The sequence below is a fragment of the Danio aesculapii genome, chromosome 1 (genome assembly GCF_903798145.1).
Source record: "Danio aesculapii chromosome 1, fDanAes4.1, whole genome shotgun sequence".
Lineage (NCBI taxonomy): Eukaryota > Metazoa > Chordata > Actinopteri > Cypriniformes > Danionidae > Danio > Danio aesculapii.
The window spans coordinates 1,388,151-1,403,834 of NC_079435.1; the positions used below are offsets into that span (position 1 = coordinate 1,388,151).

General features: G+C 35.7%; 1 protein-coding gene across 1 annotated transcript; it reads right to left on the bottom strand.

Moving 5' to 3' along the window:
* Positions 1-1,299: 1,299 nt before the first annotated feature.
* LOC130229801 (glutathione hydrolase 1 proenzyme-like) lies at positions 1,300-15,097 on the bottom strand. Its single transcript, XM_056459091.1, has 13 exons — positions 15,066-15,097; positions 14,584-14,712; positions 12,051-12,181; positions 11,101-11,190; positions 10,746-10,935; positions 10,405-10,565; positions 10,168-10,317; positions 7,900-8,036; positions 5,896-6,086; positions 4,142-4,257; positions 3,948-4,069; positions 1,609-1,716; positions 1,300-1,507 (listed from the first exon to the last, which is right to left on the bottom strand). Exons 1-13 carry the CDS (start codon positions 15,095-15,097, stop codon positions 1,364-1,366), a joined length of 1,701 nt encoding a protein of 566 aa, XP_056315066.1. The 3' UTR covers positions 1,300-1,363.
* Between the last annotated feature and the right edge of the window lie 587 nt (positions 15,098-15,684).

The window sequence follows — 15,684 nt, forward strand, 5'->3', positions numbered from 1 at the left end:
ATAATGATAGCTATAATAATAAAAAAAAAAAAATAAAATAATAATAATAATAATAATAATAATAATAATAATAATAGTAGTAAACATTTATTTGTTTAAAACAAAACAAATTCATACAAATTTCACTTTACCCCAACATCCCCTTCCCCTACCCCCAATAAGCTTTATTTTTATTTGATTCATTTATTTAGTTTAATTATTTGTATTTATTTGTATTTATTTATGTATTAATTTAATTAATTGTTTGTTTGTACGTTTGTTTCTGTTTTAAGTTAGTTTGTGGTTAAATAAGGGAAAAAAGAAAATAACTTTAATTTAATTAATACCAGCAATGTATCTTGACAAAAACACAATAAAAAATCACTATAATACTATTGAACTATAAACTATTCACAAAGTAACTGTCATTTATATGCCGTTTAATATTATTAATATTGTTCAATACAGTAGCAGTAAGATTACAAAAGTTTTCATGTCAAATGTTTTCTTTTAAATTATTAAACTACACTGAAAAAATGAGTTCTGCAAAACTGTTGCAAACAAATAATATGGGTTTAATTTAAACAAACAAATTAAATTTAGAAATTTGTTTACTTAAATTCAGCCCAAATAAACAGTTTACAAGCACTTAACTTCAAACATTCAGTAAATCAAGAGAATCATATTTGAATGTTTTTTTTTTCATCGTTCAGAGCTTTGATTTATTTTTAATTATTTTTAAATGCTTGGTGCATTTTGATGCATCTTCAATTTCCCGATGCGTGCTCATCCTTTTATAGAGCACTATATATATACAGTTGAGGTCAGAATTATTCCTCCTGTTTAATTTTAATTCATTTATATTTTTCCCCCAAATTCTGTTCAATGGAGAGCAGATTATTCCAACACATTTCTGCACATAATAGTTTAATAATTCATCTCTAATAACTGATTTCTTTTCTCTTCACCATGATGACAGTAAATAATATTAGACTAGATATTCTTCAAGACACTTCTATACAGCTTAAAGTGACATTTAAAGGCTTCACTAGGGTAATTAGGGTAAAGTTAGGGTAATTAGTCAAGTCATTGTATAACAGTGGTTTATTCTGGAGACAATCCAAAACTAATAATGCTTAAGGGGGCTAATAATATTGACCTCAAAATGTCTTTAAAACAATTAAAAACTGCTTTTATTCTAGCTGAAATAAAATAAATAAGACTTTCTCCAGAAGAACAAATATTAGAGGAAATACTGTGAGAAATTCCTGAATCTGTTCAACATCATTTGGGAAATATTTGACAAAGTAAATCACAGTAGAACGAATAATTCTGACTTCAACTGTATGTTAAATAAAACTACTGACAAACACAGAAGCAGCGTTCAGTATCCAGCAGCATAACCGTCATTTCTCGGGTCAGATTCAGCACAGAGTTTCTTCCCTTTTCGTCCAATGGCCTGAACCACAGATAATGCAGTATTATGAAGAATAGGATGATTCTTCTGCCTCAAGCCTTCAATTACCGCCTGCATTCATGAAACACACAGAGAAAATGATTAGAATCATCACTGGTCTGAAGTTGTGCATCTAATTTGCATGACAAACGTATGAAGTGTGGATATCCTACCTTATCAAAATCTTTCTCCACGTTTGTCACATTAAGCGTGATCTGAACTCTGGATGTATTAACAGACTTCTGCAGGTCAAAGCCAAAGAACAGGTGGTTTAAGATCACCTGGAAAAAGAGAAACAGAAGCAGCTTTACGTACACTGGCACACTCATATTTATATGCTTTTGGTACTGTTTTGCATTCTACTGTACTTTTTGCACTATATACTGTTTTGCTTCTGCACAACTCTGGTTTGCCTCATTGCTGTGTGCCGTTAACTGTAATTGCTTTGCTTACAAGTTTATTTTTTTTACATATCTTTTTAGATTATGTTATATGTGTGATTGTATTTATTATAATTTCTTTTAAAAATTGTACTTTTTGTGCTAATATTATCTGTTTCGCACCTAGGGTCTGAGAATAATGCTATTTCCATTCTCTGTATATATATTTACATATATCCCAAACGATGTTGAGTCAGGAATTTTTCACAGTAATTCCTCTAATATTTTGTCTTCTGGAGAAAGTCTTATTTGTTTATTTAGGCTAGAATAAAAGCAATTTTTAATAGTTTTAAAGCCATTTTAAGGTCAATATTATTATCCCCTTCAGCAATATTAGTTTTGGATTGTCTCCAGAACAAACCACTGTTATACAATGACTTGCCTAATCACCCTAACTTGCCTAATTGACCTAATTAACTCGATTAAACATATGTGCTATATTTGCCATATCATTAATTATGGTATCGCATATATGGCAAATCCCTATTAGCAAACCAGCATGCCATTTGTCCCTTCTACTGCTGCTTTTGAAATAAACATCATTCAGTTAATGCAGGGGTGTCTAAACTCGGTCCTGGAGGGCTGGTGTGCTAAAGATTTTAGCTCCAACTTGCTTACATGGATGTTTCTAGAAAGCCTAGTAAGAGCTTGATTAGCTGGTCCATGTGTGTTTGATTGGGTTTGGAACTAAACTTTGCAAGAGACCGGCCCTCCAGGACTGAGTGTGGACACCCCTGAGTTAATGTGAACTATATTGATGTATTATTCAATCTATTATATTTAAAAATACATGACATTGTACATTACATTATTTCATATTTACCATGTAAACAATATATAATATAATAATTATAATATAGAGTATATTATATAATATAAATCAATATATTTAAGACATATGTTCTCATTTAAATCTGTTGATATTATCTTGTACATTGAGGTATATTATCTCATATAATTTTATGTACAGTTGAAGTCAGAGTTATTCACCCCCCTTTTCTTTTTTAAATATTTCCAAAATGATGTTTAACAGAGCAAGGAAATTTTCACAGTATATCTGACACTATTTTTTCTTCTGGAGAAAGTCTTATTTATTTTATTTCACTAGAATAAAAGCATTTTAAGGTCAATATTATTAGCCCCTTTAAGCTATATATTTTTCTCGGTAGTCTACAGAACAAACCATCGTTATACAATAACTTGCCTAATTACCCTAACCTGCCTAGTTAACCTAATTAACCTAGTTAAGCCTTTAAATGTCACTTTAAGCTGTATAGAAGTGTCTTGAAGAATATCTAGTCTAATATTATTAACTGTCATCATGACAAAGAGACAATAAATCAGTTATTAGAGATGAGTTTTTAAAACTATTATGATTAGAAATGCGTTTATTTTTTCCCTAATTTCTGTTTAACGGAGAGCAGATTTCTTCAACACATTTCTAATCATAATAGTTATACTTAACTAGCTTAATTAGGTTAACTAGGCAGGTTAGGGTAATTAGGCAAGTCACTGTATAATGATGGTTTGTTCTGTAGACTATTGATAACAAATATAGCTTAAAGGGGCTAATAATATTGACCTTAAAATGGCTTTTAAAAAATTAAAATCTGCTTTTATTCTAGCCGAAATAAACAAATAAGACTTTCTTCAGAAGAAAAAATATTATCAGACATACTGTAAAAATTTCTTTGCCCTGTTAAACATTATTTAGGAAATATTTAAAAAAAGAAATAAAATTCAAAGGGGGCTAATAATTCTGACTTCAACTGTATGTACACAACAGTGGTTGATAATACAGCACTGTTATAATTACCATAACTTGCCTGATTAACCAAATTTACTCCATTAAAACAGAATTTGGGGAAAAATATAAAACAATTCAAATTGAACAGGAGGGCGAATAATTCAGACTTTAACTGCATGTAGTCCATTAACAAATAGATGTTTTTATAGTTCAGAATAATGAATCAAATGTCAATGCATTGATATTGATTGCCAATCTGTGTCTAATATAGTTGAGCGTTGTTTATTTCATATCTTATTGTTATCTGTTGATATATTTGTATCACCTGAGCCACAGATGTGGTGATATTGGTCCCTCCTGCACCTCCGACCACCATTCTCACTTTGTTTTTGCGGTCGTCTTTCTCAAATATTATTGTGGGACACATTGATGACAGTGGCCTTTTACCTGGTCAAAAAAACATGTCAGGATATGCATTCATGTAGAGGATTGTACTTTAATCTCCTGAAATCTTAGTACCTGGTTTAATTTTGTTGTTTTTGTTGGGTCCACTTATCAGCTCAGGTTCAATGAAATCCCACATCTGATCATTAAAAATAATGCCTGTGGAGCGTGACATCACACCAGACCCGAAACTGGGAGAACACACACACACATGCAAACACACAGACACAAGCACACACATGCAAACACACACACACACTTGTTGAAAATAATCAGAGCATGTGTAAATAAGTGTACTACGTGTAAAATGTAATTCTCAAAACATTCAAATGCCCTGTAACATCGCCATATAAATATGCATGAGGTATTTCGACATGTTGATATTTCGTCTGAGAGTTAATGACTCTGCCAAATCTGCCTGACAGCTTTCAACATGCTATTATTATACACCACTGAGTTTACTTAATAATCCCAGACTAAAACAATTCTTTCTGACCCATTGAAACCAAAAGTAAACTTGCACTGACTGATCTTAAAATATATCACTGCCTTCGTTTTGTCTCAAGAAGTCTGTAAAACCAGGCCTTAAAGGAATATTCTACTTTATTTATTTATTTATTTATTGGAAATAGGCCAATTTTGCAGCTCTTCTATTGTAAACAGATGAGTTTTACCATTTTTAATACATTCAGCTGATCTATGTGTCTAGTAGGGTCTAGTCACTTTTAGCTTAGCTTAGCATAGATCATTGAATCGGATTGGACCATTAGCATCTCACTCAAAAAAAGTTTTGCTCATTTTCCTATTTAAAGTTAACCTTTACTGTAGTTATATCATGTATTAAGACTAATTTAAAAAAATTAAAAGTTGCTATTTTCTGAAACTATACTCTGATTCTAGCGTAATAATCAAAATTCAAAAGCCTAGAGCAGGCATGTGCAAACTCGATCCTCAAGGGCCGGTGTCCCTGCAGAGTTTTGCTCCAACACTAATCAAACACACCTGAACACCCTAATTAGTGTCTTCAAGATCACTAGAAAGCTACAAGCAGGTGTGTTTGATTAGGGTTGGTGCAAAACTATGCAGGACACCGGCCCTCCAGGATCGAGTTTGCCCATCCCTGGCCTAGAGTTTAGCTATAGCTATAGTATAGTATAGTATAGTTTAGTGTATAGTATAGTATAGTATAGTATAGTATAGTATAGTATAGTATAGTATAGTATAGACCTTTTCATTTTCCATCAGTCTTAGTAAACATGTAAATACAAAACAGTCAAGCTTTAAATAACAAATTTATCTAAACAAATTTTTTGAAAATTTTGAGCGAGATGCTAATGGTCTAATCTGATTTAATAGACTATGCTAAGCTAAGCTAAAAATGCTACGACCAGTTTGGCTGAATGGATTAAATGTAAAATGAGGCTATTTTTAAAAAGTTGAGTGTGCCTTTAACATTTTTCTACTGAAACACATGGATAAGCATTTAAATTTCACCTGATTCGCCATAAACAACATGCACGCTTGTCTCACAACTCACTCAAAAAATAATAATTTTAAAACTTGTTCAAACTACTTAATTAAAATGAGCTGAAACAACACAATTCTAATTTTTAACTTAATTTTTATGTTCAATCCACATCAATTTGTTAAAAGCGTTAAGTTTACGTAATCGATTTGTGTTGGGACAACATGAATGAATTGTGTGGAACCCTGAATTTATTTACAATGTTGAAAAGACAGCTAAAAGTAATCAAAGGTGTGCCTAAATCTGCCTAAAGTAGTGATTTACAGCTAAATCCAATGCAAACTGTGTGTTTCGGATAACATACTAGTTATTGATGCTGCTGGTCACAGCCACCGCACTACCGTCTTTATCGAGGACAGAGACGTGAGATGTGCCGTGGTCTTCAGGTACAGAAGTAATGTCCTCCTGCTCATCATAGCTGGTTTGTTTGAGGTCATCTTTAATCTTACTCCTGATGCGGTCTGCAAAGCTGTCTGAGGCCATGTTTTTGACATGCTGAGAAATAAAATAAGCGAAATATGTAAATAAAGGAGCACCGAAAGGCTTTGAGAAAGTCTGAGGGAACTCTGCATTTAGAAGGAATGTTATCAGAGTCAATAAAGAAGACAATATGTTTCCATCCATCCTATTTTTATGTGCATTTTGGAAATATTGCATAAAAATGGAAATATCAATATGATATTTCATATTTACATTTACTGAATAAATTTTATATGTAAAACTGATGTGATTTAGTTCCTGCCAGATGATTTTGACAGATATAAATGTGTGTGAAGGTCTTTGCATCATTAATGTTGGTCTGCAGATCTCCATGTTTCCAGCTTTCTATTGTTGCAGATGTGAAATGTTGTTGTGCTGATTGTAAATGGCCTCAGCCCTCCGTCAGTCCGTCATCACAGTGCTTCAGTATTATTCTTCCATTATTATTGCCTCCAGAAGTGTCTTGAGCATTTGTCTGCGCTGCCATCTCACGCCTCCAAAAGCCACCGCGTTCATTGCATTTAGTCTTCTGAGACGCAACTCATTTATAAGAGGAGAACAAACACTACAGTGGAGAATCCCAACAGTGCAGCAAACTCCACTTCTCTGGCTCATATGTGTGCAGGTTTATCAAGAAGTGATGATTTTGCTCTCTTCTGTTTATCATTGATTGGAAATGCCGATTTAAACCGCAAACATTTTATGTAATATCACAGTTTTGCCCACAAGTCTTTGGATGGAAACATAGCTATTATACAAAGCTCTTCTGGGACTGGTGCCTTCATACCTAAGTTCCCTTCATCATAAGTCAAAAAGCCAGTACGCCCTACGTTCAAGTGAATCTTATCATCTGACTGTTCCCCGGGTTCGAACTGAAATAGGGAAGCGAGCCTTTAGTATCCGTATCCTGAGCAGCTGCTGTGGTGGTCATGGAGGAGTGGAGAGCATGAGACTGATTCCTGTGATGCTCCAGGGACAGACGAGTCTTTGCTGAGGCCAGCTTCCAGCCTCCTTCGCTGAGACTGCAGCTCTGCACAAGACGTTTGGCCAGCGGAGAAATTAAAATGGTCGTTTTTCGTCAATTGAAGTTTTTTCCCTCTCCGCTGTCGCCACTTGCATGGTTTGGGATCTGTTGGAATCGTTGGATTCGCTCTTCAGTGTTTGGACTCTCAGTAGTGATTATTAAACCACACTGAACTGAGCTCAACTGAACTGAACTTAAACACTACAAACTGAACTACACTGTTCCTATTTACTGTGACCTTTTATGTGAAGCTGCTTTGACACAATCTACATTGTATAAGCGCTATACAAATAAAGGTAAATTGAATTGAATTGAATAGTCATGCGCTCCCTCATCCTGGAACACTCTTCAGTCTGATCTATAAATGTCTGAGCTCATCCAAATGACATCTTTTGGCTCTATCCTTTATAACAAACAGCAACAGTCCATTTCTCAATGATTGTGTTTTTAACATATTGTAATGTGGTGTAGCTGAACAACTAAACTGTATTTTTATATCTTAATTTTCTATTTATTATTAATATTATTTTTTTTTTTCAGAAGTGGTGTGTTGCAGACCTCTTGGCCAGGTCACCCTTGTAAATGAGATCTTGATCTCAATGGGTTTTTATCTGGTTAAATAAAGAAACATATATTAGATTTTTAAAATATGTTTCTGTGAAAATCTGTGGTACACTCTTGATCAAGTTTGGGGAAAAGTGATCCTAGGAGTCCAAAATGTATTGTTGTTTGGGGTCAAAGCCTAATGATGCCCTGGTAGCTATGATAGAGGGCCATGAAGTTGATAAGTATAGTTAAATTCACCTCAGTGATGTTTTCATAGCACGGGTCTCCAAGTTTACTCTTCTGGACATCAGCGAATCGGAAAGCCTCTATTAGGCGATGATAGGTCAGAGTCTTATTCCCTGTTGTGGCCATACTTTTCCAGGAGATGTTGTAACCTGAAATCAAATGTTTAATCATTTGAAATGAACCTTTAATTTCTATTTCAAGAGCTCACACTTAGATATTGCTTGATAATCATAGCAGGTTTGGCATGCTGTCATGGGGGGAAACCCTGAGCTCGGAGATATCTGAGCCCAGGGCTCCTGCATGGTCAATGAGCATGTAAGGAGAGGACAAGATCAGGTAGTTCTCGAGCTCCCCCTGGAAAAGGAGTAAAGGGGGAGATGGGGGGATGGGGGTTTCTTAGGAAAATGAAGATAAGGGAGTTTTAGCCAGGCTATACCTATAGCGAGTTTGGATTAATCTGATTGGCTAACTAATGATTACAGATGAGAGTCGAGCTGCGATCAATCATATCACGTGCTCCTCTCAAACTTAGATTGTGAAACTTCACATATTTTAAGAACTGAAGGATAAAATTGAAGACTTAAGTGTGTCTGTTAGTTTATTATAAAATTTGAGCTGTCAAACGATCACGATTAATCACATCCAATATAAAAGCTCATATTTACAAAATTTATTTGCGCGTACTGTATACTGTATATATATATATAGTTAACGTTAGTTAATGAAAATACAGCTGTTCATTGTTAGTTCATGTTAACTCACGATGCAATAAGTAATGTTAACAAGCATGGACTTGGATGATAATAAAGCATCAGTAAATGTTCAGTTAAGATTAATAAATGCTGTACAAGTGTTGTTCATGATTAGTTCATGTTAGTAAATGCATTAACTAATGAACCTTATTGTAAAGCGTGACCATATATATATATATATATATATATATATATATATATATATATATATATATATATATATATATATATATATATATATATATATATATATATATATATATATATATATTTATTTATTTATGTATAGAAATATATTAACCCAAGCTCATTCTGAAAATGTACCACTAAATACATTTCCGGAGAGCACCAAATAAATCCCAGGAGCTACATTTTTTTTGCCGTTTTTGTTTTTGCGAGTCCACCAGAGGCCGCTGTGTATGCTTTTTCAGATCTAAAATTCCTTTACGAGTGCCATTTGTGCCTGCTGTTCTCACTTAAATCCACTAGAGGCCACTGTCGACTGATTATGATGATGGTGACTGATTTACTGACTGACCAACTGAATGATCCCCCACCCTCCCCCTTTCCCAAAACCCAATTGTTTTAAATAGCAATCCAGATAAAGAAGAGCCCCCTGTTTTTACCACGTTTTCAGATTTTACCACGCTCTCACCCTGTTATTTACTTGTTTATTTTATTTTTTAGCTTTTGATTTTATCTTGCCCGCTTTCTGAAACTGTTCTTTACAGGACTCAAACCCTGTGGTCACTGTCAACTCCTATCTGCGTCTCAAGTCCGTCAACATACTTGTCGAGCTACCAGACAAACTGGTAACAGCGGGAAAGCCATCCATATGAAGGTAAGGGGTCAGCTGGTAAGTGGGAAAAGGAACAGCGTCATACCGCGCCGTAGCATTTGCTTTAAAGACGAAATGCTGCCATATGTAGCTCTGGCTACATAATTCACGACCTCAAGAAAAGTACAGTAAATAGGGCTACGTTTTCAGAACGAGCCTGTGATGAAATATATGCATGTCTATTGTATACTATTCATTCATTTATTTTCTTTTCGGCTCAGTCCCTTTATTAATCTGGGATCGCCACAGTGGAATGAACCGCCAACTTATCCAGCATATGTTTTACGCAGCGGATACCCTTCCAGCTGCAACCCAGTACTGGGAAACACCCATACACACTCATTCACACACATACACTACAGACAATTTAGCTGACCCAATTCCCCTTATAGCGCATGTGTTTGGACTGTGGGGGAAACCGGAGCACCCGGAGGAAACCCACGCCAACACTAAGAGAACATGCAAACTCCACAAAGAAACACCAACTGAACCAGCTGAGGCTCGAACCAGCAATCTTCTTGCTTTGAGGCGATCATGCTACCCACTGCGGCATCGTGACGCCCTTTTATTTACTATATTTGTTTATATATGCTGCTGTAAATATCTGAAATGTGTGAATATAACCATTATAAGGGGTCAATTATGGAATGTGTTGCTGTGCGAATGTGGCATTAACACATATTCACTCACCTTTCATTATTTTGAGTATCATAGCGAGCACAGGTCCACCAAAAGGAGCACCAGGAGCATGAAATATGTATTTCCCCACTGTAAAGTTCAATGCATGCTCTGTCAACACTGGCTCATAAGCCTTTAGGTCCTCATGTGTGATGATTCCTCCTGCAGAAACAAAGATTTAGACAGAATCATACAGTATATCAAATTAGTTCAGCAGACCTTCAGATGTAAAATATAATAATAAGATACCTGCAGCTTTGATATCATCCACTATGCTCTGAGTCAGGGACCCATTGTAAAATGCATCCGGTCCTTCTTCGGATATCTTCCTGTAGGTTTCAGCTAGTTTGGGAAATCTTATAGTATCATTTTCCTTCAGGAGGGTGTTGTTTGAGTCGCAAAACACTTCACTGAAAAGAAGAGAAAGAGCAGAAGCAAGATGATGTTATAATTAAAGAGACAGAGGTGCATCTGGCTCTTGGATATTTTAGTAATTGTAATTTAGTAGAAATACTGACATGTTGTATTGTGTATTACTCAGTGATAATTACTTTCATAAATGTTAATGAATGCTAATGGTTTTTACGTACCACAGAGTTGAATCTCTCTGAATTGTGGCTCTCGTCTCATTGATGGCATTGGCCAGGGCTTTGCCAATCTTAAATCCCTCCAATGCCAGCTTAATACTGGGCTCAAACAGCTCTTTCCATGGTAGTTTTCCGTGTCTTTTGTGTGCCAATGCATAGCCGCGCAGTTCTCCTGGTACAGCTATGAACAACCCTGCCAATCAGGATAAAACAAAGAGGAGTGACCAGGTTCCTTAAGAACTAAAACATCCATACGTTATTAGTCAAATCTCATTTGGAAATGAACTTCTGTCTGGACTGTGTTTACTAAATCTGTCTTGTAAGGTCGTTGTGGATTGGCAGGTTTACTGTGGCTTACCTGGTTTTGCTTTCTCTGGGTTTTTACCAAACATGTTCTCCGAAGCGCTCATCGGAGCAGTTTCTCTTGAGTTAATGGTCTCCACTTTTCCTGAGGGTCAAAACATGAACATCTGATAGTCCACAACATGCTCCAGGTTCTAATTGTTTTAATAAGCCTTTCATATAGACTTCTGGCTTATTCATATAAACATTTACATTACACTGAACCACCCTGAACTTAAACTGTGACAACTGAACTGAAGAGTTTCCCAGTGATGGGTTGCAGCTGGAAGGGCATCCGCTGCATAAATCATATGCTGGATAAGTTGGCGATTCATTCCGCTGTGGCGACCCCAGATTAATAAAGGGACTAAGCCAAAAAGAAAATGAATGAATGAACTGAACTGAAGCACTATTAATTTACTAGAACTTCTCCGTCTGTGTTCTATCTATCTTATGCTGCTTTGATAATCTATATTGTTAAAAGCGCTATAGAAATAAAGATGAATGGAACTGAGTTGAATATAGGAAACATTTTTAATAAAATGGCCTGCCAATCTATGAACTTCAGCAACAAACAAACTTGTTCAGGAAGCAAACGCATATCAGAAAAACTAGGTGGAAATTATGAATCAGAAAAACATCTAAGTGGAGATTACTAAATAAGAGTGTATAAATCCTAAGGAAATATTCTACACCAACACAAGACAGGGTATAAAAACTAATGCCTTTACTGCAAAAAATGTGTTTCTTACTTAGTTTTTGTCTTGTTTCTAGTCCAAAAACCCAAAAAATTCTAAAATCAAGAAGCATTTTAAAGACAAGCACTAAATATTGTGTTGTTTTCAGAAATAATGAGTCAAAATGAAGTAAGTTTTACTTTCAAACAAGCAAAATAATCTGACAATGGGGTAAGATCTGCCATTGTAGCAGACTGTTGTGTGAATCTGGTAAATCCACATACTGTACCTGATGAAACATTGTATATGGTGAACACCAGTCCTCCACCGATGCCCATACTCTGAGCATTAACCACACTCACACACAGCAGAGCAGCGATAGCAGCATCCACTGCTGAACCATTGCGCTGCAGGATATCCCTGCAAAGACGGAGAGAGAATCAAAACAATGGACTATCTTAAACAGTTAGTTCACCCAAAAATGAAAGTTCTGTCACTCAACCTTGTGTCGATTCCAGTGCCAAGACTTTCATTCAACTTTGAAACTAATTAAGATATTTTAGATCTCATCATGTAGACTCTATAGACAGTACACTGTAAACCCAAATAAGTAAGCAGAACTCAAAAAATTTGATGTAACTCGTTGCCTCAAAATTTTTAAGTTCATAAACTTAAAAGATTTAAGTCTTCAAAACTTAATTATTTTGATTACATGCTACTTAGACCTTTTCATTACAGTTAAATTAAAACTTGTTATGAAATCAACTTAAATATTTTAACACCACACACACACAGGTTGATGTCATACGCAGTCAGCATGTTGAAACTACAAAAAAAAATCTTATTTTATATCTTTCTCTTTGTGATTTGTATCGTGCAGCACATTGGTCAACCTTTGGTTGCATTTATTAGTGCTATATAAATACAATTGACATTGACATTAACAAGTAAAATTAAATGATACTCCTAAGTGGCACTTACTTAATGAGCAAGTTGTTCCAGTTAATCAAAAATAATAAGTTTAATTCACTCAAAACCTATAAAAAAGTCACACAAACTTAAACTATTTGAGTTTTTGAGAACTGTTTTAGAAAATTGAGTTTATACTACTCAATCAATTTAATTATTTTGAGCATTTGGGTTTATAGTGTAAGAGTCCAAAACAAAGACCAAAACATTGTCAAAATATTCCATGTGACTTCAGTGCTTCAACTGTAATCATACAAAACATGTGTTCATCTATGTCAGGGGTGTCAAACTCAGCTCCTGGAGAGCCGCAGTCCAGCACAGTTTAGTTAAAACCATCATTTAATACACTTACCTGGAGGTTTCAAAGAATCCTGAAAGACTCAATTAATTTGTCAGGTGTGTTTAATGAAGGTTAAAGCTAAACTGTGCAGAGTTGCGGCCCTCCAGGAACTGAGTTTGACACCTGTGATCTATGTCATCCATGTTATAGGGTTAGGGTGCATTTTAACAACAGGCAATATAACACTGGCATGTTTCACTGCTGACTATAATGGCAAATCTGTCATATTACTCTACGTAAGTGTGCACCCAGACCTGTGGCATAAGAAGTTTTTTATTTGGTGCACAAAAGAGCTTCAGTTGAAGTCACATGGACTGTTTTGATACTGGTTTTGTTTCTTATTTCGGACTTTGAGTGGGACGCTTGCTGTCTATGGAGGATGAGGGAGCGCTTAGATTCAATCTAAAAGATCCTAATTAGTGTTTCAAAGACAGACAAAAGTTTTGCTATTCAAACTACACAATGGTGAGTAATTAAGTAAATTTTTTTAGGTTTGGGTAAACTAATTCTTTAAAGCCCAACTCACACTGTGCGATTTTTAACCATAATTTGGTTGTCTGAAACTAATTTTGGAAATCCCAAAGATTCCTATAATACTAAACTAATCTCTGGTCTGGTCTGACATGTTCACCAGCAGCTGATTAATGACCTTTATGATCAAACTTTCCTTCTGATTAAAGATTTAAGATGCTTCCCTGCAGTTTGACTTCAACTATTACCACACACAAACCAATAATCAATAATAGCACCAAACTTGATGATACAATCAGCACGACAACTTAAAACAGATGGGGAATTGTCAAAATTAATCATTCAATGTCAAAAATAATTAATTTAATTGTCAAGACAAGTTTTGAGCTAAATTAAGGCTACAGATTGTTTATATTTGCTGTGAGGGATTATTTCAGCATGAGGTTACTAAACATGCATATTGATGACATCAGATTCACAGATAAATCTTATGTGTGTGTGTGTGTGTGTGTGTGTGTGTGTGTGTGTGTGTGTGTGACACAGGGCTTAATTTGTGCCAACAAGCTGGATTCAGACCTCATTCTACCGATCCCCCTCCTCACTCTGTGGCTTCCCAACACTCTTCACTTTTCGCAGCTCCCCAACCGTCTTCACTTTCGTCCGTGACCTCCATCTTAACCCCACCCCACCCCCACTAATCACTTTCATCTGCAATACCCCCCCCCTATCCCCACTTTTCTCGTTCCTCTGACACCCCCTACCCCCTTTTTTTTTGCCTTCATTTGCGACAACACCTCTCCCTCCTCTGGTAACATGCTGGTTCCGTTAGCCCTACCTGTTCCGGGACATCGCAATTTACAAATTAAGCACTGGTTTGACATGTCTTGATTTTAGTTCTAATTTGTTAAATGCTAAATATAATGCATGCTTTTTACTATAGCTAATTGTAAAGTATTATTAAAATTGCACAGTGCATTACTGTATTGGCTTTAAATAGTAATAATGCAGACTTATATTTTTGTAATGGCTCTTTAAATCATACCTTCCAATCTCAGAGCATTTCCTGGCATCAGCTGCCACTGCTGCTTTAGCATAGCACGTATTGGAGAACACAATGCGCACAACAATGAGTATCACTATCACTGTGATCACAAGGGAAGCAACCATACATCTGAAAGAAGAGCACTGGAGTCAGATTTGATTTATCACACATGTAGAATTCAACGACATTGATTAGTCTGAGATTTAACAATTGGACATGTGTGTACTTGTTTTTATATCCCAGTGGGGACGTAAACCTGAATGCACACAGACTCATGGGGACTTGTGTCAAACATGCTTACAAATCAGACAGAATTAAGTATTTAGAAAAAGTTAACTTTTTTTGTGGTAAGGGGTAGGTGAGTTTAGGGGTAGAGGGAGAGAAGATTGTACAGTAGAAACATCATGACATATATTAGTCCCCACTGAGATAAATGCAAGAAAAAAGTGTGTGTGTGTGTGTGTGTGTGTGTGTGTCATCACCTTGCTGAATTGCTTTTGAGACAACGCGCCATCATTGAATAGTCGCTGTCTAGTTTGAAGAGAAAAAAAGAGAAAGACATTATACACACACACTGTCATGCACTCATTAACAGGCATACACTAAGGTTGCGTCCGAAACCGCATACTTCCATACTATACAGTACGCTAAAATCAGTATACGAGCAGAGTAGTATGTCTGAATTCATAGAATTCGGAAATCAGTATGCGAGAAGTACCCGGATGACTGACTACTTCCGGCGAGATTCTGAAGTGCGCATCCCATGCATGCTGCGCTATCCCATGATGCCCCGCGAGCGAATTTATGAATGGGAGTAAAGCGACACAACTTATGCAGGTAGGTCACGTGACCATGACAAAATGGCGGATGTAGTACATCCGAATTCCATTCATACTGCTCACTTTCATACTGTATAGAACGAACTTTTCTAACAGCAGAGTAGTACATTTAAATTAAAATGCAGTATCTACTGAGTAGTAGGCGATTTCGGACGCAGACTAAGACTTCAAATGATCGCACAACAAATGCTACATGCTAAATGCAAAGTATAAGCTATAATACCAATCGCTGACTTTCAGTGCATTTAAAGCTCACTGTATG

Bases quoted from the DNA above. Each gene is read 5' to 3' on its own strand.
- LOC130229801 (XM_056459091.1), bottom strand. From the start codon at position 15,097: ATGGCGCGTTGTCTCAAAAGCAATTCAGCAAG. The intron at 4,258-5,895 runs GTATGTTATCCG...GTGTTCTCCCAG, and splicing joins ACCAGCAGCATCAATAACTA to TTTCGGGTCTGGTGTGATGT. The intron at 4,070-4,141 runs GTACTAAGATTT...TTTTTTGACCAG, and splicing joins AAACAACAAAATTAAACCAG to GTAAAAGGCCACTGTCATCA.